The sequence below is a fragment of the Gallinula chloropus genome (genome assembly GCF_964237585.1).
Source record: "Gallinula chloropus genome assembly, chromosome: 3".
In the NCBI taxonomy this organism is placed as follows: domain Eukaryota; kingdom Metazoa; phylum Chordata; class Aves; order Gruiformes; family Rallidae; genus Gallinula; species Gallinula chloropus.
This window is the reverse complement of record NC_140087.1, coordinates 106911103-106936543: the sequence shown is the minus strand read 5'-3', so window position 1 is coordinate 106936543 and position 25441 is coordinate 106911103. Positions and strand designations below refer to the sequence as shown.

Below are 25441 nucleotides of genomic sequence, written 5' to 3'. Positions count from 1 at the left end.
ATTCTGTCATACTTCGGTGGCCCAGATGTAGCTGGAGTAGAAAGCAGTTGTCCTTGTGTAGCTTGGGGAAAGTTGGGTGGGCCCTCTGGACCAAGGGCTCTCCAACCCTCCTGAAAAAATCCAATTTTGAGTAATGGCACTTTATTTTTTGGTAGGAATACCCAATTTCAGACCTACTAATGCTGCTAAGCTGTGGTAGGGACACAGTTTCACTGCAGCATGTCAAGGATCAGCAGCCAAATCTCCCAGAGCTTGTACCAGTTTTCAGCAGCTCTCAAAGACTTACTGGGGTGAGCAGAACATGCCTGTGGAAAGCAGGAAAACATGGGAGACCTGCTGACTCCAGTGCCACAGCCAGCCATGGCATTCCAGTCTTGCTTTAATCATCACACTGCTTTAGATCTCCCCTCAATTTGGATTTCAGTCTTTTGGCCCAGAACTTCCTTGCATTGAGGGTCCCATAGTCTCCAGCATGCCTGAGGAGGTGCTTCAAGGACCTTGGTCACAGCTTCCCCTATCAGGAGACCAGGGTGCCTGTTGCCACGTCATCCTTTTGGGTGCCCTCAGGTGATGCAGCAAACCCAAAGGAAAGCCACGCTGCTGGCAGACCATGTTGCAACATCAGCAGGCAGGGCATCGGGGCAGCTGCCCCCGCGCCAGGCACAGCCAGCAGCTCCATCCCGGAGCATGGCACAGGTAGGGACCAGGGCTCTGCCTCCCCCAGGGTCCCTCTGCCCCTGCCCTGCCTTCCCACACAGCGTTTCTCTCTCTGAGACAGCATTTGGCCTCTCAGAGAGGGGCCAGACTCTCCGAAAGGAAAGCCCTTGACAATGTCACAGAGAGTGATTAATAAAAAAATAAATTAAAAAGATCTAAACTGAATATATTCTCACTTGGCTGACACACGTCTCTCTGAACACAGCAAACCATTAAGCTCCTTCACAAAACTGGCTTATCAAATAGCCAAGGGACAGGCACGTGCCTGCACCCAGAATAAAGGCGCAGCGGGATTCACTGGTAACCTGTCCCACGTCACCGAGAGAAAAGGAGGAGCTGTGGGAATGCGGGAGGGTGCAGAAGGGAGCGACGCAGCTGGGACAGTCACTGAGCCAGGGAAAAGGTGGGAGGAGGAAGTTTGGGGATGCAAGGAGTGGCCTCAAACAGCGCCATGGCCCTGCAGGCTTTCTCTGTGCGGTGGAACGATGCGCGCTCAGTGCTGTGCGCTGAGCCACAGGCACAGACTGACTCACAGCCACCTGTCTGACCCACACACTGCCCAGCACACAGTGTGAGACAGGGCAGCTGAGCACAGGTTTGGACTCAAGGCTCTTAACCCTCGTGAATAAAGCGTTAACAAAAGGCCGTGCCTGCCAACCACGTCACTACCTCACTGGCCTCACAAAGACAAGTGCTGCGCGCTGTCTTTCACCCCAGCCCAAAAGGTGTGAGAGCCTTGCTGGCCAGCGGGCTGTCTGCACACACCTCCCCCTGGTGCTGTAATTTCTAAGCAAGCAAAACTGCGGGTGCTGTGAGGGCTGAAGAGGGGCATTTTTCAGCTGATGGTGACAAATTACTCTTCAGCACTTGCAGGGATCTCACCACTTCTACGCTCAGTGACTTCCACGAGTTTGGGAGGTTTCTGACCTGGCCATGCAGCAAGGTGCCAGCTGAATGATTCTGGTGGTAAAAGCTTTAAAACTGTATTTTTTTAATTACTCAACCCAAGGCTTTAAAACAACAAAACCACTGAACCTGAAACTACAGAACCTGCTTGCACACTTGACTCACACTCTCAATTTCACTCAAATCTGGGGTTTTCCACATGCAAACAAATGCTTTGCATCCTTTCTTTCCCTTTCTTGGTAGCTAGGTCTTCTTTGTGACAGCACTGGCCGTGGATGCTGCTGCTTTTTTGCAGAGCTTTGCCTTGTCAGCAGCACACTAAATGGGCAGAACTCCTTCCCAAAGAGCAACTAAGAAAACAGACCGGCATTAGAGCAGTTTTAGAAAGCAAGTTCTCTTTCACATGGTATGTAGCCATCCAGTGACATCTCCTACAAGCCTCAAGAATTCAGCCAGAAACTATAAGTAGACTTGAGTGGGGAAAAAGACGTGGCTCGATCTGTGCTTGCGTGAGATGGCTGGGAAGAAATGATGACAACCAGCACCATAACCATACCTCCTCAAGATTGTGAGGAGGTCTTTACTGTCCACCTCTATCTCTGAAGGGAACCCTGAATTCTGGTCATTTTGCCCGCTGTATACAGATGGTTCCCATACGTTCTGCCAGCATCCCATTGCCAAGATCTCTGAGGCCAGAGCAACTACTAGTTCCCTGATACATCACATCCTGCGCCCTGCTGCCACCTACTCACCTTCTCAATATGAGAGCAGAAAGGAGGGTGGCAGCCTCACCGCCCCAGGAATGCTCTTCCCCAACCGCCTTCCTGTGAGGATCAAACCCCCACAAGCTTTCAGCTGAACTATCCGGACACAGACCCTCGGAGCTGATGCAGTCACTGCCCCAGATGTAGCCCTGGTGTTGTGCCCCAGGAGGGTGTTGGAGCTCCCAACCGGAGGCAGGGGAGGCGGAGTACCAGCTGCCTAGCACAGAATTCTTCCACAACAGGGCTTTTCCCACACACACAATTTGGACACAGGCAGTTATTTGCATGGGGTGAAGTGAGTTTATCTGGGCACCAATAAACAGCAGAAGAGAAATCACTCCAAACTTGAGAGACCCTACGAGGCAGAAAGCTAAACCTCAAGTGTTCTTCACATCCAGAAGAAAACTCTCTTGAGGAAAGGGTATGCTCCTGCTTCCTCACCCTTCCTGCATGTGCCAGCTGTGCACAGACATGGACGTAAGTGTCACCTGAGTTCCTCCTCCTGCACTCAGGGACTGAAGCAGAGGTTGAGGAAGGCTGCATCTGGCAGAGGATGAAACCAGCCTGGAAAGCAGATGCCTCAGTGCTAACATCCCAGCTGCAGGGAAGGCAATCCCACGGGCTGCAGGCAGACCTGGCTGAGGCTTTGCAGCATCCTCCTGAAGCACCTTGCTTAGCCTGGAGGTTGCTGGGGTTTGAGTCAGGATTTACTCTTTGGGCCTTCTCACAGCCACAGCCTGCCTGCTTGCCAGGCACTAATGGGAGGTAAACGGATTAAACTTCCAAACTGGTTCAAAGACTTATCTCAGTGGATGAACTCAAGCCAGGTGTAACACTGAGGTAGGATTCAGGTCACAGGAGATGGCAGGTGAAGTCCTGCCTTTATCCTTCAAAGGACGTTGAGCACAGCTTGCACAGCTGGAATTGGGGAGCGAGCCAGAGGGGCACACCAAGCGTGCAACCGCCCAGCAGCACAGGCCACCTCTGCCCACTCAGCACCACCGCCCCAGAACAGATTCGCACTGCCAGTATCCCAACCACAGGCAGACCGCTGCTCATGGGGGTTTGCAAGCAGGACAAGGCACGCTGCTGCCAAGGTGAAGGTTTGGCTGTATGACCACAGGCAGGAAAGCAATGCTGGCCTAACTGCAAAATGCAGCATCGGAGCAATGGACACGTTTGAGCACACGTGCGTTTGGGTTTAGAAAGTTATCAGATTTTGTGGATTTTGAATGGCTGCAAAACAAAGACATCGAGCCCTGCACGATGCCTGTGCTGGCACAGCAGTGGCTGGGAAAGCTTTCTCACGAGCAAGTTTTCTCTCACAGCATAAAGCTGTTCCAGACTCCGGAGCTGCACCGACCACACCTGGCTGTGCAGAAAGCTCAGACCACAGCTCAGATCTAAAGCAAGGCAGAAGGATGAGCACAGAACCGTGAAATCCACAGTCATGTTTCACATAAGGAAGGGAGACAATATAAAAATAATCCCCAAAATTACCAGTATTAAGGTACGACTTGATGCTCAGAAAAAAGATCTTCCTTAATAAACTGTGGTAGGAACAGAGGTAGGACACCTTCCCCTGGGAAAGAAAAGCATTAGAGACCTGCACAGCCCAGGGGCTGCGGGGTTTGTGCTACCTCCCAGAGCACTGATCCCACAGCAAAGCCCTCTCTTCCAGGTGTTCTGCTAAGGGGCAAGCAGGACCATCCACAGGATCTTCTCATCCTCCCTCCACACACCTGCAAGAACCACGTGCTCTCTTCTGGTAAAGCCTTGAGTCACTGCTCTGTGTGCTCTCCAAGGGGCTCTGACCACAGTGAAAGGCTGTGATGGAAAGCGGGTGTCACTACCCCCTCCTCCCTCCCCTTCTCTTCCATTAAAACATGACCCTGCTGGGAATAAACAGTGCTGCGTTTGGGAACTGGCCAGAAGGGAAGAAACAGCAGAGCTGCTTAAAAATTTGAAGTAACTGCTGTTGCCATCACTGCAGCTGGTCACCTCTTCCCCAACTCAGACCTGGAGGTGACACCCAGCCTGTCGGAGCACAGGCACACAGGGCAGGAAGAACCAGGGCTAACACCGCCAGCTTTCGAGGCAAACGCTCATCTCTCTACTCCCAGCATTCGTGCCCTGCACAGCTTGCAACGCTGACAGTGGTGCTCAGACTGTTGCCTTTTGTCAACAGCTTCTGCAGGCCACACCAACCGAGTTCTGCACCCCCAGACCCTCTGTTTTCAGGCAGCATGCAAAAGCCCCACACCCTGGCAGCGGTGCACACGCTCTGCCAAACACGCAAGAGCCCTTGTGTAGAGCTGTAAACAAACACTGGTCAATCTCCAGCAGAACCCAAACAGTCCTGCCTTACAGGTAAGCAAAACGTGAGCCCCAAAGTCTTCCACTGGCCTAGATATACAACTCCACCCAGATGGATTTATAGAGTTCTGCAATTCACCTTTTTTTACGCTTTAGAACCAGTCACATGACATACTTTTTATTTAATAAAAGTTAAAAACAGGTACAAAAATGTGATTGCATTTCTTTAAAATATAGGCTCAAAATAAAAAGACTGAACAACGTAGTTCAGGCAGTAAAGTGCAAAGAGAGCAGTCACCCCAGTCATGCTCAATCCACAAACAACCCTTACACAGCAGAAGGAACAGAAAGCAAAGGGAGCAGTTGCAGCCACGTTACAGCTCAGCTAGCTGTTCATGCACATCCACGAGAGAAGGAGGAGGGGTGGGAAGAGGCAGCACACACCTCACAGGCCAGGGAAGCCCAACCAAGAGGGAGCAGCTGCTTTTCCGCATCGCAACACACACTTTTTGAAATTCCATATTCTCCAGTCCATCACTGCCCCCCACCGTGATGCAACAAGGTAACAAGTTCATTAAGACCCGAGTTTCCAAACTGCTTTGCTCAGGTGAACACCACAAACAGTCCATGAAAAAAGGAAATAATTAAGTTCTAAACTGGCTACTGGACTAAGACAAGACACTCTTCCCCTGGTTATAAGCATGCTAAACAGCATCCAAAAGTCAAGCTTCTTGTTCTGAGGGACTGCTGAGCAACAGAAAAAGAAAGAGACACAATGTCATTCTCCACCACAGGGATTCAGAAAACAGGGTATGGGTGCAGCACTAGGAGCACCCACTTTACCAGGAAGGGGGTTTCAGGTGAGCCCTTTGGAGCGTGCAGCCAGGTTTGCCCACGCACTCAGCAGCATGGATGCTGCCGTCAGCAGGATGTCAGTGTGTGAGTGAACAGGGTGTGGACACATGAAAGGTCAGGCACAAAAGCTCCAGCACACAGCACAATCAGCTAATTCAGTGCAGTTTGAAAACTTGCTACCGTTCATTACAGACTTAAGTGTAAATAATTACAACACTTTCTGCTTTCAACTGAAACGGGTCTCTGCCTATCTGGGAGAAGTGCTAGGGCAGTGCTGACCACGAGCCTCAAGCCTGCATTTAGAGGAGAACTGTGCTTTGCCCACACAAGAAGCAAACCCAGGATTTCATAACAGAACAGTACAAGAGATAGTGCATTCCTAGTCATCCACATTTTACACATCCAGGATAAATAGTCCTTCTCAGCTACGCTTCAGTGCAGGAATGCCTGAAGGGAGAAGAGTCCAGAAGGAGCAAACACTATAGCAATATTTCATGCAGCAAGCAAGCTAGCTGTCTGTCTCACAGCAAAAGGACACCCAGCACTTCATGGCACAACAGTCAGCTGTGCTACAATAGGTATGCACATCCTTCCACACCACGGAAACTGAGCAGTCCAGTTGTGCTACAGGCATTTTGTTTTGTTACTCAAGACCATGCCATTACAACACAGCAGCCAGTGATTCCAATTCTGAGCCACAGCTACACCTGGTGTAAAAGAAAATCCATTCAACAAGGAGCATATCTCATTTAATAGAAAAGGGTGATTTTATACAAAGTACTGTGGATAAGTATAAGGCCACATGAAAAGCATCATCGAGTTGACATGGTGGCTATTTCTTAAGTCAAGACATGATTAGTACTTCCTCTGTTGCTTTGATACAGGTAAATGAAAGCCTCAAACAATTTCCTATAAGGTGCACAAGCATCCACGATACATAAAAAACTCCCTAATTTTCTATTTCTCCTGTACTCAAAACCAAAACTATAAATGGAGACCCAGCTAATTATTCATGGGTTATCTTGCCATTTTTGCATTTTTCTATAGATTCTGATATGCTGGTTTAGCAGGACTGATGTAAAGCATAATTTGTAGTGTCAAAGCTTTGAAACAGTGTTTGTGCTTCTACCTCCACCAGAGCAGTACAGCTCCTCCAAACTTTGCTCGGTGGGGGCACGGACTCTGGAATGCCCAGTATGTCAAACTTGCACCGAAAGTCACAGCGGCTACTGTTTGCAAAGGGTCTGAGTTTATAAAATGTTGAGGATTTCAACACCCTGCTTCTGAAAGAAAGTCCTTCTGGTTTGGTTTGTTTTAAAAATGGCAACACACTTAGATCTCAAATCTCCAATGTCACCTGCATCAGGAGGGTGTAACAGCACCAGCCCATTGCAGGATCAGGATCTGCAAGTGTGAAAATCCCAACCAGTACAAGTCATCAAATATTATGCGTTTACAAAATGCTCTGAACCCAATTCTTTAGGTTTACCCAAAACTCTGGGTCTCACCCTGCACCCCTCTACTAATGCAGGTCAAGTACTTTGCCTGCATATCAAAACCAAAATGAATAAATACAAAATATATTTGGTATAGAAAATACTAGTATAAAAATTAAAAATCACCCTGTTTTACTGTCCATCAGAACATTAACAGCAAGCATTACAAGTGACTTTAACCTATTGCCAAAGTAATTTCCAGAGAGTTCTGCTTTCCTGAAGTGCTGGTGATTGCATTTGCCCAGGTATTGAAAAAAAAAAAAACAAACAGGGAAGGGATGAGGAAAGACACAATAGATTTCACACAGCATTATTAACAGAGGACCTAAAGGAAAATAAAGTATGCACAAACACATGGGGGGTGGGGGGAAGCCATTGTCAGTTTTGTTGTAGCCATCAGAGCTCTTCCTGATTTTCAGAAAGTTTGCAGAAAAGGAGCTTTCTCGCACTAGCCCTGACAGACAGACGATGGCACGGGGATGAGCATACTCAGAGCACTGCTGCCTTTCGGCTTCTCCGCTGTGGCAATTCTGTTGAGTTTGCCAACCTCTGTCTGCCAGCTGGGGATCTTCTTTGTGGTCATGTGGCGGCGGGTGTGTTTTGTCAGGTGATCACTGCGCATGAAGCGACGCTCGCACACGGGACAAGCGAACTTCTTCTCTCCCGTGTGAGTTCTCCGGTGGCGCGACAGTTCATCTGAGCGGGCAAACTTCTTGTCACAGCCTTCCCAGTTGCAGCTGAAAGGCTTTTCTCCTGCAGGACAGAAAAGAAGCACAACTTACTTTTGAGAAGCTGTGTTACAGTTTTATCAAAGAACTAACTTGAATCCTGCCTTGCAAAACCAGATCAATTCCACGGAACTGCTCAAGTGTGCAGCCAACTTTAGTTTAAGCTCAAGCTGTGTTTCAGAGAAAAGCGCTGGCATTATTTCTTACTCCCTCTTACCCCTCGTATTAGATGTTCTTCAATCAAGTTTATTTTTTAATTGTACAAAACCCCAGTTTAAAGAAAAATATTCTTCATAAAGCTACCTTATTGGCTGACTGAACTAGAAGCAACCCTGTGCCCCATCCCCGTGTGACCACAGCTCTATGGTTGCTGCACGTCATCAGCAAATCCTGCAGGTGAAGAGGAAGCCTGGATGGGAGCCTTGGAGACGCGCTGCTCCAGTGCCCCAGTCCTACACACACAAGCACACAGCCCCAGCGGGTACCACCGAGCCCTGGCCTGCCCTGCCACCCCCACGCAGCCACCAGTCCAGCAGACAGCAGCACTGCCTGCCTGGGAATGACAGCAGTCAGGAAAGCTGTCCATGTCAGCTTCTGCTCTTCCTGCTTAGCATCAGACCTACCCTAAACAACGTGACCTACTAAACGTGATTATAAGGCTCAAGATGCTTACATCTACCACATGACTCAAACTTACAGTAACTGGAGCAGAACATGTGTCCAGTGGAAAGGAAGGCCCACAGACATGTTCTCATTCAACTAGTGAGAGTAAAGTTCTACCCTTGCTGCATGTGATACCACCCAGCTACTCAGCATGCAGGGAAAAGCAGGCTGGATTACTCTGCCCCCCAAGCCTGTAACATGGGCTGGCCAGTGTGCTTCACCTCCCATAGATCCCCTAGTCTTAACTGTGGTACAGGGACACACACAGCCTCCCTATGGAGCAGCATCAGCTGACACTTGTTGCTCGTCCATTTATCCTGTAGTGCCAGGTTAGCTCAGCAGCCTGCAGCACTTACTCTCAAGCCAGAAGTAGCAGCATCATCTACCTCTGAGCTCTGGTTTACAAGGATTATCAGCTTCAGACAGGGTTTAAGCTCTTTCCCCAAAGGAGCTGCAGAGACAATCTGTCAAACTAATTTAAAACCTGACACGGAACCTGACATCCAATAAATCACGGTGTCTGCAGGGCAAGGGAGGGTGAGGAAAAAAAAGCCAAGGAAAACCAAAACTAGACAAACTTTTGGATGAGCTATTCTGTACCAACCTCTGGCTACACCTATCCCTCAACATCAAATACAGTCCCCAAGAACTCAGTTTTACCCTAACAAGACCTGGGAGATAGAAAAAGGGTAAAACACAGCATATTGTCTCCACACCGACCAGCATCTACAGAGCAAATCAGCTCACAATTACAATTAATTTTCATTTACCTTTAAAATTCCCTTTGTGTAACTGAATAAACTGCAACATTCCTGTAGCAGCTCTACCTCCTAACACAGTAGCACCAAAATCTCAATGCTTTATCACTTTGCCTGACAAAACTCTGGGAAAATTGTGTAGTTTCTGACCTTCTTTCTTTTACTTGTGCAACAATTAAGACCAACTGCATGTACTATGGTTTGCTTTTACAGCAAACCTCTCCGTGCCCCTGAAAAGGGACTTGCACAAGATCATTTCGATCTAGTCCAGATGGCAGGATTCCACACAAATCTAAACACACACACACGGCAAAGCTTTGCTCCCACTAAAGCATGTGAAACTCAACTAATACTACAGGGTCAGCTGAGGTCTCAGAACAAAGTCTGTCTTGTTTTGCTTGCCAGCGGAGAATAAACATTCCTCCCTTCTCTGAGAGGAGGGGGAGCTACCCGATCACCTGCCTCTTCCCTTTCCTCCCACCCCCAGAAACAGCACCCCAGCACAAGCCAGCGCTGGAGCAACAAAAATCCTGTCCTGTCATACACACCAGTGTGGGTGCGAAGGTGGGCTTTGAGGTGGGAACTTTTGAAATAGGTTTTCTTGCACCCAGGGAAGCTGCAGACATAATTCCTCCGTCTGGAAAAGTCCATCTGAGGGGTGCAGCTTTGACCAGAAGCGATGAACACGGGAGCAGGAGCAAGGGGCAGTAACTTGGTGTTCCCAACAGTCATTACTGTTTGAGGGCACTGAGGTGGCTGTGTGACAGCAGTCTGTGGAAGAACCAACATGACGGTCCCCTGAGGCACAGAAGGTCCCATGAGTACAGGCTGAGAGAGTGGGGCTGTCTGTGGCAAAATAGGTTTCATGGGAGTCGAGACAGCTGGAGCTGAAGGCTTGACATAGGCGTTGATCATACTGCTTTGTCCATTTAAAGGGATCATTTGACAGAGAACCTGGGGGCTTGAAACCGGGGCAGGTGTCACTGGGGTAGCCCTTTTCTGCAAGTCGGTCTCACAAGTCTTTGGTAAGTGGGTCTGTGGCGAAACAGGCCGGGCTGGTAGCTGATCTTTATTGGTCACAGTATCACTGGAGTCATGCGTGTAAGGTTGATGGACTGGAGAGGTTTTCTTAATTAAATCATTTGCAGCACACGTGACCTGCGGCAATCTGGAATGTCTTCGGTCCTCCTCTCCACACCAGTCCCTGGCAGTGCTGTAGCCTGAAGTTACCTTTGTTTTCTCTTGCACAGCAGGAATGTGATGGTAAGCAGAACTATCACCTGTGTGACGTATCACGCTTGTTGCCATGGCCCGGCAAGGCTGAGGGGCAAAGGATTCAGACGTTGCTGGCTTCTGGCTGCACTGTTGCTCCACGCTGGTAACAGATGGCTTGGTTATGGGAGAGGCCCCGGTCGCTGATGTGACTGAGCAGGCAGCTGTGTTTGCCATGACAGTCCTTGGTTTGGAGTAAGTGACTTGCGAGGAGAGGAGCATAGCAGCTGACATCTCAACAAAGTCAGGGCTGTGCGGAGGGGTCATGCACTGTAAAGAACATAACACCATGATATAGCAGTGCAATTTCACAGCACGAGTTTTCACTTTCTTTACTGTAAAAGAAAGGCAAAACGACATCCCCTCCCTAGAACCTCAAAACTGGTCTCTTGGGACAAACCGATTGAAGCATACATTGTCTCACCTGATGGCTATTCTGAATATGCTCAGAAGCATAATAATAAAGGGAAGGCAGTGAGGCAGATGTACACCTGCATAAAACACTGCATGTCTACTCACTGTATTACAAAATAGTCTCTCATTCCTTTCTCCTCGCCTTACTGCCTGTAAGAGGCTACAGGTGCTCCACTGTTCACAGAAAATCGACTAGAAGCAGACAGCAATACAGTACCATCTCAATGTCAAGCTTCCAGCAAGCCTGAGATGTTTTATCAATGATTACCCCACTGGCTGGTGGCTACTCCTGAGACAAATGCAAATGGAACAGGGCTCTCCCCTCTTATCCATCCATTTCCTTCTGTGCTCTCTCGCTGCCACCAGCTCTCCTTTACCACTGAAAACTCATGCCTATCTCCTGTGCTGCTCAAGAGACAGTGCTAGCTCTGAATGGCAGGCCTACAAGAAGTCCATCAACCAGCTGCCATGCTACCTGAGACTTTCCTGATATTAGGAGCTGAAATGGGCCTTCAACATCTGAAACATGAACAGCACCAAGCCCTTTTTTAATACCTACTTTTGTTGCAACATAAAGTGCAACAAAAAAACCCCCCTTGTGATTCAACAGACATTAGTCAGCTGGAGTAGAGCAACGCTCTGGAGGAATAACAGACTACATGTACAAACACATAGCATAGAAACTAATTAAATTGTCTATTTCATAATGGTAATCTGTACTTTCTCTTACAATGACCAGAGCAAAGCCAAATGTCATCAAGAACCCTTTTCATGCAACGCTTGCGGATAAGTCAGTGTGAATCAATGAGGCTCACTGCCATCCTTACCTGAAGCACTCCACGAAACCTACAAAAAACACCCTAAGAGCACCCTCAGCACACCTGACAAATGAAATACCCTGTCAGCAGGGCTTTCACATCTAGACTTAACAAAGGAGCAAACCCCTACTTTTGCCATGCCAGAGACGGCAGAAGAAAAAAAAAAAAACAAACTCAATATGCCCACCTCACTATGCTACACACACACACAGCACTGGCTGCACCCTCGCTCTTCCACACAGTGGCACCTGAGCAAGGCAATGCTTCCAGCCAAGTTACAACACTGCAGAGGTTTAACACCCAGATGTCAGGCATATTTATTTGGCATTCATGTTTTTCTTACCAGCGTAGATAAATAGTCCTTTGGTAATTCAGACGTAGCCTCAGCGTGCATTGTGAAATCACCAGAATCTGAGAAGGGCGTAAGTGGCCTTATCTTTAATATGTCACCTTTCTGCGATCTTTGACCCCAGGAGCTCATACAAACAAGCGCTTCAACAGCTTCAATGTCGTTCTGCTCCAAGGTGCTGCAGGTAGACCTTTCGCTGTCATGACGCTGCCTCTCGCGGATAGACTCATAGATGTCCACAATGTCAACCTAAACATAATCGGATTACTGGCTATTAGGACAAGTCAGAATACAAAGCTGACACCACCCACATACTGTCTGCTCGGAGATGAAGGTCATCTGAAACAGATCCCATGCCTGCAGCAAGACTTTTACCAACCAGCTCAACTCTTACCCTCCCCCACCAGCTCCTCTTCCCACCCGTTACCCAAAAAAACAAAAACAAAAAAAAAAAATGTGTGATTTGTGTGAAAGGAACAGACAAGCTGTAGCTCACATTTCCAGAGTTACTTTCCTGCATTACACTTCTCTGAATAAAGACATCCCACACTTGCATGCAAACAAAAACCCTGACTTGCAACCCCCTTTAGACAAGGCTAAAGACAACTGCTATTCAGCACTAACATCATTCTGGTAGCATTCAGAAGGTAAATTTCAGCTGGCACTAAGATGCTTTAAGGTATGATTACTGATTCACAGTACCACACCTTGCAGAAGCATTTTAATCTTATTTTTACCAATAAGAAAGCCAGGGTGGGTGGAGGGAAGGAAGGTAAGTCTTCAAAGTGCACTGGGAACTGTTTGCATTGTAGTTTGGAAAGGTATGATAGGTGCTCAACATCCCAAAATGAGCTCTAGGAAACATGAAGACAATGTAACCATACTGTTTCCAAATGTAAACATCACAAGAAAATTCGCATGTGTGTGCCCAATACACTTGTCTGTGAAAGGCTACCCAAACTTCATTAGGTGTCTCCAGAAGACTCCAAAAAAACTATGATGCGCTTGTTGGTTTATCACTCAGTCTCAACTAAGCATTCAAACTCTTTCTGTCTCTAGGCTGAGATTCAGGAGCACTGACCATGATTCTTGAGTCCACCGCAGTTATTATACAGCATACTTCTATACTGCAGCAAAAGGGTTTTACCAAAAAAGCACCACCACGCACACCACCATCAGCATGGCCTACAGACCCAGAGGGAACCATTCTTGTTGGGTGACATCACTTACACCTCAGTCAATGAGGTTTGTTACCCAGTTAAGTGGAACGATCCCTGCCACAGAGACACAAAGCTGTGGGACACTGTCTCCACTGCAGGGACGTGTATGGCAAACACGTTAGAACATAATAGACCCAAATACCAGTAGTACACTCACAGAGGACCTTCGCCTAAAGCAGGAGGTACCACACACGGAGATGTCAAGGCTGAGGGCAGGATGGGGTTAAAGCACTCTGAAGCAATTAACTGCTCTGAGAGGGACTTCTAAGAATTTCCGAGGAAAGCAAGGAGGGCTGGAACGAAGGCAAAACCCGATGTCGCCTGCAAGCCTAGACCTAGACCCCCTGTCAAACAGGAGCCACACCAGGCGAGGCTTTGCACTAAGCGGGCAGAAAGCCTGCTTGTGTCTCTCAAAGCGTGACCGAAGGCAACGAGCCAGCAGATGTGTATTTGCCAGCTCCACCTTTCAGGAGAGCAGTTTTCCCTCACGAAACAGGAGGAAAAAATAAAATATTCACCGCTTCAAATAAACCCGAACAAACCCAAACCCAAACCAGCAGCCCCAAACCTAAAAAAGCCGTTTCTCGAGGCGAGCGCGGCGGCAGCCCAGGGTCTGCCGCTGCCAGGGAAATGGCTAACCGCGCCTGGCCGCCTGTCCTCACATCACCCCGCCGGCTGCCGGAGCCGTACGTGCGCAGGCAGCGGGCGGGCGGGCAGGGACAGTGCGGGAAGCGCGGCCCCGGTCCGCCCCCCCCCTCTGCAGCCGGGCAGCGCCCCTTCCCGCCCGCGGGGCCGCGCCACCCCTGCCCGCTCCCCGCCTCACGGCGGGTGCCGCCGGCCGGGCGGCGCCGCTGAGGGGCGGATGGCGGGAAGGGGAGAAGGGGGAAGGCAGCTCCCGCCCCGCCGCCGCCGCCCCCAAACTGCCGCGGCGGGAGAGCCACCACCCCCTCTCCCGCCGCAGGTGACCGGAGCAACACCCGTCCCTGAGGGAACGGCACCGACCGACAACTCCCCGCCGCGGGTAACAGTCCCAACCGACCGCACCAGGGCCACCCGCCCCCGCGGTAACGGTCCCGAGGGGCCGCCGCCCCCGCTGAGGCGGTAACGGTCGCCCCCGCGCCCCGCCGCAGCGCACGTGCCCGGCTGCCCCCGGCTGCCCCCGGCTCGGGGGACACCCGCCCGCCCGCCGCCTCATCCTCCCCTCCGCCCACCCCACGCTCACCGCGGACGCATCTCCCATCTCCGAGCGGGGCGAGCCGTGCATGGCGTGGCTCCGGCGGACGGCGGCGGTGTGACCAGCAGCAGCAGCCGCAGCAGCAGCAGGAGGAGCGGCGGGGGCGCGCACACAGCAGCAGCCGCGCCGCCTCCCTTCCCCACCCCTCCCCTTCCCTTCCCTTCCCTTCCCCCGCCGCCGGCAGCCGAGCAGCCCGCGCGCCAGGAGGAGCCCGTCGGAGCGCTCCCTGCGCCAGACAACGCGGGCGGGGCGGGGCGGGGGCGGCAGGGAGAAGGTGGTTGGGGGGGGGTGGAGAGGGAATGCTGCTCCTCGCCAATCACCTTCCCGCCGCTGCCGGCTCCTGGCCAATGAGCGGCGGCGGCCGGCGTGATCGCGGCGTGCCGCGAGGCTGCCGGCAGGAAGGGCGGCGCGTGGGCGCGTTCGGCGGGCGGGCATGGGAAAGGGAGGGGCGGGGCCCCGCGATGGGAGGGGGGAGCGCGCGCTGGAAACTAGGGGAAAGGTCGGAGCCGGGGGTGGGGGGGGAGGGAGGGGGGAGGCGGCCGGGAATGCCCGCGCGAGCGGGGGTGTGGCGGGGCGGGGCACGGCTCCTCCCCTCCCCCTCCCGCCGTGCGTGCGGCGCGGCACGCGGGCGCCCATCCCCCCCCCCCGTCGTCCACACCCCCCCCCGCAGCGGGGGGGGGGGTGGACGACGAGGGGGGGGATGGGCGCCCGCGTGCCGGGCTGGGGTACATCCATGTCGCCCTCCCGAGACGTGACATCCCCCTTTGCCCTCCGCGTGCGGGGGATGCGGGAGGCAGCACCTCCGGCCCTGCATCCCCCCTCCCCCCCCACCCCCCCCCCGCACGTTTCAGCATCCCCTTCCTTTCCCAGCCCATCGAACACCGAATTAAAAGGACGGCCCCTGCCCCTCCATCCCTCCCCTCGCCTCTTTGCACTTCTGCCCAGCTGCGTTTAACCTCATCTCTCTTCCATTCCCCGTTTCCAGGGCTCCCCGCCATCCCCGACCCCGCAGCTGGGATGGGTGCTGTCCCATGGGGACTGGGGGTGTCAGTGCAGCCACAAGCCATTTGCCCCAGAAGGTCCCTGATGCCCTTGTTCCTCCTACCCCGAGGTATGAGACTGAGCCCCCAGCCCTAACGGCTGACAGACCACCTCCTCCTTCTGCTCCTCCTCCTCCTCCTCCTCTCCCCCCTCTTGCTTCTCCCCCCTTTCTTTTCTCGAGGCTGCACTAAGGTGAAGATTAACCCAGTTAATACTCCCTCGCTCCTCCATATTTCTGCTACACCCACCGATTTCACCGTGGGCTTCCACCAGCAGCACCGCTTCCCGAGCAACATCCGATCACAGACTCGCGGGATCACAGAACTGTTAAGGGTTGGAAGGGACCTCCAGAGACCACCGGGTCCAACCCCTGGCCAAAGCAGGGTCCCTAGGACAGGTCACACAGGGAGGCATCCAGACGGGTCTTGAGTATCTCCAGAGAAAGAAACTCCACACCCCTCTGGGCAGCCTGTCCCAGGGCTCTGTCACCCTCACTCAAAGTTCTTCCCCACATTGGTGTGGAACTTCCTGTGCTCCAACCTGAGGTCATCGCCCCTTGTCCTGTCCCCACAAACACTGAGAAGAGGCTGGCCATTTTCCCCTGTTTACCACACTTCAGATATTTATAAACATTGATCAGATCCCCTCTCAGTCTTCTCAAGGCTGAACAGCCCCAGCTCACTCAGCCTTTCCTCATAGGGAAGATGCTCCAGCCCTTAATCATCTTTGTGTCCCTCTGCTGGACTCTTTCCAGGACATCTGTAGGTTTTTTTGTACCAGGAGCCCAGAACTGGACACAGTACTCCAGGTGGGGCCTGACCAGGGCCAGTAGAGGGGCGATGATCCACACTGGCTGTGGCTCCCCTCCTGAAGCCAGTAATAACCTGGGACAGGGCCCAAATATCCCTAGTACTCCTTTCCAAAGACCTCGGAGGAGCCTACGTACCCCTGCCTTGTTGGTGGCCACTGCCCTGCCTGCTGTGACCCCAGCCTATGCCCCCATGCTCCTGCTGCTCCAGTACCCCCTGGATCTGGGTCCCCACGTACGAGTGAGTTTTATAAAAGCCTGTTTAAGCCAGGCTCTTGGCAAACTCTCCAGGGAAAAGCTTTCTTTGACAGAGATGGACAAGGCTTTTGTTCGATGCAGGGAGGAGCAGATGCACGTCGCCTTGGTGGAGGGCTGGGAAGGCTCCGCTCGGGTTATCTTATCCCTTTGGCCGGGAGGACGAGCAAAGAGCCCAACATGTGTGCGAGGCGGAGGGAAAACATTTAACTCTGTAGACGGCTAAACAACAGCAGGGCACACAGGCAGCCCTCACTCCTCCCTTTTTGCAGATAATTACACAACAAACAGTTCAAAAGAGACCAGAGGAAGATTGTGACGGGCTCAGACGGTTTTCCTTATGTTTACCAGCAGCTAAAAATAGACCAGAGCATTTGTCTTGGGTGCAGCTTTCGAGTTCCTGCAATGTCGGTGGCAGCAGCTGGCTGCCGTAGGGAGCACACACAGCCTCACGAGCGGGGTGGGAGTCAGTAAATACAGATGATTACAGCCTGTGCACCGTGCAGGAGGCATGAGAAGGTACTTCAGAAGAAAGGAAAGACTGTGATGGATGTGTAGGACACATCTCTCTGGCCGCTCTCCCTTCTCCACTGTGCGCTTGAAGGATGGAGCGGTTGGAGCTGCTGCAGCCCCTTGTTGCCTTAAAACACCCTCGCTGGACAGAAGGTGGCGGTGGCCAGAGGAGAAACTCCCTGCCATGGAGTGAACAAAGGAGCCGATGGGAATGGCCACGGCAGCCCCCAGATGGGGTGGGAGTGAGGGTTCGCCCCAGCGCTGACCGCACCGACCTCAGCGGGAGTAGCAGAGTTACAGAAGGGAGTTACGGGCACCGAGTTGTGTACAGGGTACCCCTGAGGGGCAGAGGAGGGAAAGGAAGAGAAAGAGCAGGGAAAATCCCAAACCAGACAGACCAACAAGGAGTACTTCTCCCTGGTGCAATAGCAACGATAAACCCAGGTGCTTTTCCACAGGCTCTGAGGGCCTGTGCGAAGCACGTTTTGATGGGTCGCTGCTTTCCTCACCAGCAAAGACAGGTCAGTGGCTGGCTGCTCCCATGCCTGCTGCTATGCCCAGCAGCATTGCAGAGCAGAAAGGCCATGCTCCCGAGGCATGGAGAGAGGCAAGCACGGTGCAAGGCAGCATGTCGGAGGGATGGGGAGTGCAGACGTGCAGCCCCTGGGCGCTGTCACGCTGCCAGCAACCCAAGGGCACATCTCACTAATGGCTGCGGGCTATCGAACAGCACAGCATGGGGTGGGGGGGAAGGGGGTGTCCATCCCCCTCAGGCCACTGCTGAGCAGCCCCAGCCCTCCCTGGCAAACTGAGTATGTGTCTGCTAGCAGGGACAGGCTGCAACACAGCAGCCTTTGCCCAAAGGGAGGACGGAAGGCACGGGCCTCAGGGGCCAGCCCTAGCTGATGCAAGGTGAAAGTCGCCTTTTCCTCTCCTGTGTCTTTTCGTGTCCGCTTTCAGAAGCAGCCTGAGCTTTCTGTGCGTGGATGAGTGTCCAAGGAGCGGGTGAGCAGCCAGCCCAGCATAAGGAAACACAGCCAGGTTACAGCAAAAGGGAAGGGTTTAAGAGAAGAGTCACACAGACCATATCCCACTTTTTTTTGGACTCGGGGTGCTTACCGAATAAACACGCACTGCCAATTATTTTTTTATATCCCCTCCACTCCCAAAAACATGTTCCCACCTGAAAAAGTACCGACTGCATCAAACTTCCTGAGACCTGGCAGCACCACGGAGTGAAACCACCCCTCAAACAGATTCCTTCCGAGCATGTGGAACATCCTCCTTACTGAATTAAACAAATCCAATCCACAGATACCGATTACAGGTGAGGAGCTGAGCCAGCGTATCAGGCACGATGAAGTGATGGCAGTATGACGCGCTAGCACACCGGCTGCTCGCGTGAGTGCACCATCTGGTTTTTCTACTGCTGCTAGTCGTGCCCTCATCTTGTTTTAGTGGCACCAGAGGATGGATTCAGATACCAGCAAAAATAAAAATGACACGTTATGTGTTTATTGTTCTGCTGAAGTGGATGTCTTCATCGTTTTCACCATTCTCTTGACCTCAGTACTAGTGCTAACCACCCACGCGTGTTTTCTGCAGCAGGTTGAAGCATTAGCAACGCTGACAGATGTTCCCCTCTTTTGGTCATCTCACGACTTGCTTGGGCAGGCATCACGCCTCTGTGCAAACACGTTTCAGCCTGAATCATCTTTCACCTTTTATTAACTCCAGAGTGTTTTTGTGCAGCGCTCGGATGCTGGGAAGAGGTCCTGTGTAAGCAGAGAACTTTGGCTTCTCGACCAGCGGATGTTGTTCCCGCTCATGGCCAGGGCTGACCGGTACCACAGGCTTCTAGCGGGCAGGAGTGACCTCACAGGCACAGCTAGTGAGGTCAGAGAGAATGTCTTCCAGTACTAGTGCTGCTGTCTCCTCCAGCCCGTTGGTGTGCACACATACACTGGTGCCCAGCCCGAAGAAGGTCAGTGGGTGGGGGGATTTGACCCATTGTGGCCATCTGCCTGTCTTGTCCTACTTGTTTTTGTCTCTTTGTCAGCCAAGGTCTGCGTGCAGTCAGAAGAGGTGGGTGACAAGGTCTTCCTGCACAGCTGCTGCAGGCAGCTCGCAAAGGGTCATCTGCTTTGACTCCTCTTGGGGTTTGTTTGAGACCCTGGCATTTCCTCCCCATTCCTCATGCTGCCCCCAGGTCACCCAGCTGACACCAGAGGAGTTTCTGTGTGGCTCAGACATACGAGTTCTGTACCCTGTCATGTTGAAAACCTGAGACACTACTGAGCATCCTCAAAGGCTTCCCCCTCCGGGCCCTTGTCACATGCCAGGGAGGTCAGCGGCTGCCCAACAAAAGGTCGCTGCTTCGTCTCTACGCAGACTGCAAAACAAGGGCCTGTTTTACTCCTTGGCTAGAGCCTCACCTGTACTTTTTCTGCCCCAGCCCCATGGTGCCTCCTGACCCTGAGGTGAATTAATCCCTCTGCACCTCCCATCCACACCACCTGTCCTGCAGCCCCCTTCACTCCCATGCAGAAAGGGCCTCTCCCTCCTGGGCTCTCTCCTGACAAAGCATCGCAAACAAGGAAGACCCATGTAAAAAAATAACTCTTTTGGGCTGCAGCCAGTGGCCACCTCTGGAAGGGAGACACAAGGGCGCTGAGGAGACCAGCCAGGGTGTACCTGGGCAGCGGTATGCATGAGAGCTTGTGCACAGGACAGGCGAGACAGCCGCCGTCAAGCGACTGACCTCGGTACCGAACACGGAGTCATGTTCCCTCCTGCACGTGGGTGTCCTCGCAGCCACCAAGGCTCAGCCCCTCTTGCCTCCAGACGTTTCTTGGCATGAAGAACCTGGCTGTGAGGCCACCAGCCCACAGACCTCCCTATCTCGCTGCTCGTAGACGCACGGGGACCCAAGTAGATAAGCAGGAGATAAAACCCAAGGTAGCCCTGCTCCGCGAGCTCGGCTTGGCTTGCTGCTTCCTGTAAGATACCACAGACGCCTGAAATAGCACCTGCGTGCGTGCCACCCCGCGTCTTGCTGTGCCCAGCGCTCGGCATGGCAGCTAGCTGTCACACCGCGCTGGCAGCCGAACCGCAACCTGATCGCTAGCCCGCCACATTTATAAATAAACCCCTCTCCCCAGCGAGGTGCCTGGCTGCAGCATCGCCCTCCCCTCAGCCTCCATGGCCTGCGCTGTGCCCACTCCTGTCATGGGGGTCTCTATCTGCGCCCACCAGACACTCCCCCTTTGTCTCTGGTGGGTGGAACAGCGTTGCTTCCAAAAACACACGGTCTCTGTGTCCCCCTCCCACATCACCTTCCTGCCAGGGGGCACAAGCAGAGCCACAGGCAGCAGAATGGGCGGCAGATGTGGGGACAGGGATGCATTCCTGTTTAACAGCAGCCAAAGCAAAGGAGGGTACGGGCCTGGGATGAGATGGGATGAGGGGAACACCCCTCACCAGCGCTTGCACTGGAGCCGTACAGCTGCTGGCTACACGCCCAGCCCGTGCTCTGTGCCTGTAACGCTGAGCTAACCCCGTGCTTCACAATTAACTGCCTGCGTCACACGTACGCGTATGTTAGGGCTTTGCTGCTGACACGGACTTTTGCCATTGAGAGCTGAGTGAATAGAAGCCATCTACGTTCTTCTGAGCCTTTGGGGTTTTTTTCAGTAGCAACTGAGTCTCCTGACAGTTTCAATCCCTGTTCCAGTGCCTATGGAGGCTGTCTCGCCCCAGTGACATCTGCATCCCATCCCTGCTCCAGCCAAGGAGCTGGAAAACCACAATTCTTGCTCTGGTGATGCTTCCCCCGGCAGCATCGCTGATCACCGATGACTCAATCTCCTCCACCCCCTTGCTCAGCAGCAGAACGTGCTGCTTCAGTGAAGTATCCTGCCTGGCTGGGCCGCCAAACACGACCCGACTCTTTTTGTCATAACTGGTACTCGCTTAAACCTAACTTGGTGCCACCCCTCTTGCACAACAGAGATCCCAATCCCTTGAGAAGTCCACGCTTCCATTTCAGTGCCAAAGGCAGGTTTGTTGGGCTGTGAGGGGCCTTTTTTCCCCTTCCTCCTCCTCCTCCCTTCACCTGGGGATGAAATCCCAGCACCACTGTGGGCAGCAGGTCCCCGCCGGCCAGCTTTCCACCCGCTATCTCTGCACTTTATGGCATTCATGCTGCCTGTCACGCCGGATTACATCCGCCCGAGCGCCGTCGTCGGGGAGCTCCAATATGCTTCCTAAAAGCCTGGAGATTGTACCTTCGGAGCAAAACAACAGTGGGGTAATGGATACGTGTAATGCAGCGTGAAGAAAACCTTGAGGAGCAGGGAGAGAGGGTTTTCAAAGCAGGGTGATGGGGGAGAAGCTGCCAAGAAATTAAGTACAGAAAAATGTTGAACAGCACCATTAACCCCAGGCATTCAGGAACTGGGGATGGGCAAGAAGAAAAAAATAAAGCAAGAGTGATTCAGAGTCCTAATTATCTTTTAAATTTATCTTTCTCTCGAGACATCTTCAAAACTTCCTGCGCAGCCCCAGAGGAGGGCTCAAACTTTTCCTGTGAAAAAGCAATGGAAGTCGGTGTGGGCTCCCCAGGGAGCTGCCAGCCACGGATGGGCAGCGCTGCAGTTCCTGGCCCCATAACACGCAGGGACAAGTGAGGATGAGCTGTGCCCACCAGAGATCAGGTGGATTTGGGCTCCTCTCCCCCAAAACCGTCACCCCTGCTGAGCTCCGCCATGGGCATGGCCCAGCTACTGCCCAGGCCTGGCATCGCTTGCAGGCATACTCAGCACAGGAGTGCCAAGAGGTGCCCAGCTCATTTGGGACTGGCCATGCGGCAGGGTGAGGGGTGACTGAAGCAACGATGGATTTTCCGTTCGTCTGGCCATCGCTGCTCTTGTAACTGTCTCCTTTTGGCTCACGTGTTATCCTGACCTGGGGCTTTGTACGTGACAAGCCTGGGCCAGCCCCTCCCCACCAGCCCAAGGTCTTTTTTGAGCACACGGAGCAGAGGCAAGCAGGGGACCAAGGGCTGGTTTAGGGCCCCAGCACCCACAAGGTGGGGGTCCCAGTGCACACCCCCCCCAAAAAAAACCCTTGGCCAGCGCTGGCTGTCAGGCTCAAAGCAAGGCATATCTGGCGAGAAGAGCCATGGAGCACGCTCTGAGACACGATCTGCAGACCTGACCAACGAGTGATCATTTTTGTTTACTTACTGATGTTTGCAAAGCTCATGCAATTGTTTACTTTAAGGAAAAAAAAGCCCGAATCAAGCAACCCTCATGACAGAATTAAAAGCCGCATCAAACCAGGCGCTGGCAACAGCCCCAGAGCCGCTGGCACAGGTGCCTGGCAGAGCCAGAGCCGATCCCTGCACCCCTGCTCCCAGGCACCCATCACCTCTCTGAGCAGGGCCAAGCATCGCCCTGTGGCACATAGGACAGCAGCCGCTCCAGCCAGCGTGTCTCTCCCGGCAGGGAGCAGGCTCTGCCCAGGCACATGTGAGGGCTGGAGCGGGCAAGTTGGCTCAAGCTGAGCTGCCTGGTAGCGGCAGGACCGACTGTGGCTTCTTCACCCTGAGCCACGGAGCCACCAAACTATGGCTGCACTCAGCAGGGCAGCCACACTGAGGCTCCAACCAGCTCCTCTCACCTACTGGGCACTGGGGAGACCTGGGACTTGATTTCCCCGACACTGTGGAACCACAGGGCTCCTTTTTCTCATACTCAGGAACAACAGGACTTGAATCATCTGCTTTTCCCCACGTCACTTCACCCCCGCTCCAGATTTCACTCGGATTTACGCTGTCTTTTCCAGCCTGGCGGCAACAGCCACCCACGCACCATGCTCTGTCATCCCTGTCTGCCACCGATCCCTGAGCCTGGGGCTGTCCCCACCTCCAGCCATCAAACACTTTTCCACCACGTTCCTGCCCTCCAGAGCTGTGTCAGGCTCAGCCACGCACCTTTCCCGCTTCTCACCTGCCAAACCACGTGTGACCTGCCAGCCAGCGCCAGGTTCACGATGCCTCCGGTGGCACTGGTGACGGGCCGGTACCTGCACACGCACCCGGTGCCTGCTGAGTGCTGGAGAGATGCCAAAATAAGTAACACTTCAGCCAGCGCATCCACCAGCCGCGTGCGCAAACAGATCGATGGGGTGAGGGGGCATCGCCCTAACCCAACGACCGCCCCAGCATCAATCCAAAACCCCGCAAACACTCCGGCCGCAGCTGCTACTGAAGCTGCCCAAGAGGACAAGCTGAACTATCCCTTCTGCAGGATCACCAACTAGGCAGAGGATCCCCAACCAAGAGCAGCGGGGGAGTAGCAGCCCAAGGACAAACTGCAAAGCAAGTCGTAAGAGCTCATATTTTATCAGAGCAATTCTTCTAGTTGAGGGGTCATCTACATGCAATAATTTAATCATAACAACAAACCAAATAATCTAAAATAACAACCCAACCAAATGGAGGAGCAGGGGAGTTCCATGTTCATGCAAAGCAAGAGAAAAGGCTCCTGCAAGTAACTTTATGTATAGACAGAATATGCTTGAACAAGCTGCAGAATCCAGCCTTCCTTACATCACCCTTGCATCACCCAGGGCACCCCAGGACTTACTGGGCAATATCCCACGGCACCTTCCTACCCCAGGGACACACTGCATGAGCACAGCCTTTACCAGAGCTGAGTAAGTAAATAAAGTGTCACCTGTCTTTTTCTCACCCAGAAAGCTCCTGCCTCCCACACTGCTCCCCCAAGCCCCCGGCACCCCCACACAAGCCCAGCAATGGGGAAGGTGCCGGCACCAGAACTCCCCAGAGCAGCCCCCCCCCACCACTGCAGGGGCCAGGGAGCCAGCTAAAGCAAAAGCTCCCAGAGGTGTTTTCTAAGGCAGCAAGCACCTCTCCAGGCACTGGAGCAGGGGCAGTGTTCAAGTTAGTCTGGAGAATTACCTGGGGCTTGAATTACGTGTGTTTGTCTCAGGAAAGCCAAAATGCCTGCAGAGTCACCGGTGGTGCGCTGTAGCTCCTTGGGGAAGGGCACCCACTGCTCCCTGTGGCAATCACAGGCAGGTGACTATGGGACGATCCTTCAGACCGGGGACAGCAGCTGGCACCTCTGCAAGCCCCCCCTCCAGGCCTGCAGCCACGGGAGACACCCCCAACCGCTGCACATGGTGGCAATGCCCCAGACGCTTTTGTTCAGCCTCTGGCAGAGACCATCAGGCATCGCCCACCCATAACACACCCGCACCTCACAGACAGCTTTTTGGTTTTACTGCGGAAGGAAAGGCTCCTGCGTGGCTTCTGTGTGCTCAAAACCCACAGAATCACTAGGTTGGAAAAGACCTTTGAGATCAAGTCCAACCATACCTGTCCTCTACTAAACCATATCCCTGGGCACATCTACCCATCTTTTAAGTACCTCCAGGGTTGGTGACTCAAACACCTCCCTGGGCAGCCTGTTCCAGTGCCCAATAACCCTGAACAACGTCAGATAAAATCAAGCAGAGAATGGGACTAACTGGCATTGGGATTACTTTCTTCTGCAGTGAGGAGAAACTGCTAACTGATTGCTGAGGTTTTGTTTTATCGATCCCCTGTCAAAGGAAAAATAAAGGGCAAAGGGCAGCTGCATTTACCAGATGAAAGACTCATGGTTAGAAACAGACATATAAAATTTAATAGCTTGGTTTAAAATACATTTTCAATTAAAAAACAGCAGGCAAAACAAAAAATAGGTTTCATAAAACATACATGACATTGCTGCTACTGTTACAAGACCCGTGTCCCAGAGTATCTTATAGTGGAAAACAATCGTCAGATTTAGTTCACATACTTCATTAAGCAGTAGAAAGAAAGAACATTCATGTCAAACCTACCTCTATGGAAACTCTACATCTACTTCCCTGACCCTAGACCGAGTTTCTGTAATAAAACTTCCATTTTCAATAAAAATGTGTAAATATATATGTATTCCATGTATCAATTAAAAAAGAAATTCCCTTGCCATAGTAACATTATTCCCTGTGACCGAAGAAGGGAAGCCCGAGCAGCGTGACAGTGTCGGGCCGGGTGCAAGTCCCGTGGCTGCAGGCAGTGGACTCCTGTATGTGTTGGCCAAGTCTCTCCAGCACTGTGCTGCAGGCTGGCTTCTCCCCCTCAGATTGGAGCCCCCAGGCTCTGTTCACACACCCTCAGCTGTGGATGCATCCAGAGTTTGCTCAACTCTGGCCACTGAGCAGAGAGAGGAGCACGCGGTACCCAGAGCGTTGGCAAGCC

General features: G+C 52.6%; 1 protein-coding gene across 1 annotated transcript; it reads right to left on the bottom strand.

Moving 5' to 3' along the window:
- Positions 1 to 7268: 7268 nt before the first annotated feature.
- KLF11 (KLF transcription factor 11) lies at positions 7269 to 14548 on the bottom strand. Its single transcript, XM_084261674.1, has 4 exons — positions 14499 to 14548; positions 12051 to 12305; positions 9752 to 10745; positions 7269 to 7807 (listed from the first exon to the last, which is right to left on the bottom strand). The coding sequence occupies exons 1-4, from the start codon at positions 14538 to 14540 to the stop codon at positions 7503 to 7505; spliced, it is 1596 nt and encodes a 531-aa protein (XP_084117800.1). The 5' UTR covers positions 14541 to 14548; the 3' UTR covers positions 7269 to 7502.
- Positions 14549 to 25441: the final 10893 nt, after the last annotated feature.

Excerpts from the sequence above, each read along its gene's own strand:
- KLF11 (XM_084261674.1), bottom strand. The coding sequence starts at position 14,540 with ATGCACGGCTCGCCCCGCTCGGAGATGGGAGATGCGTCCGCG. Across the intron at positions 12,306-14,498 it reads AGATGGGAGATGCGTCCGCG|GTTGACATTGTGGACATCTA; the intron begins GTGAGCGTGGGG and ends GATTATGTTTAG. Across the intron at positions 10,746-12,050 it reads AGGACTATTTATCTACGCTG|TGCATGACCCCTCCGCACAG; the intron begins GTAAGAAAAACA and ends TGTTCTTTACAG.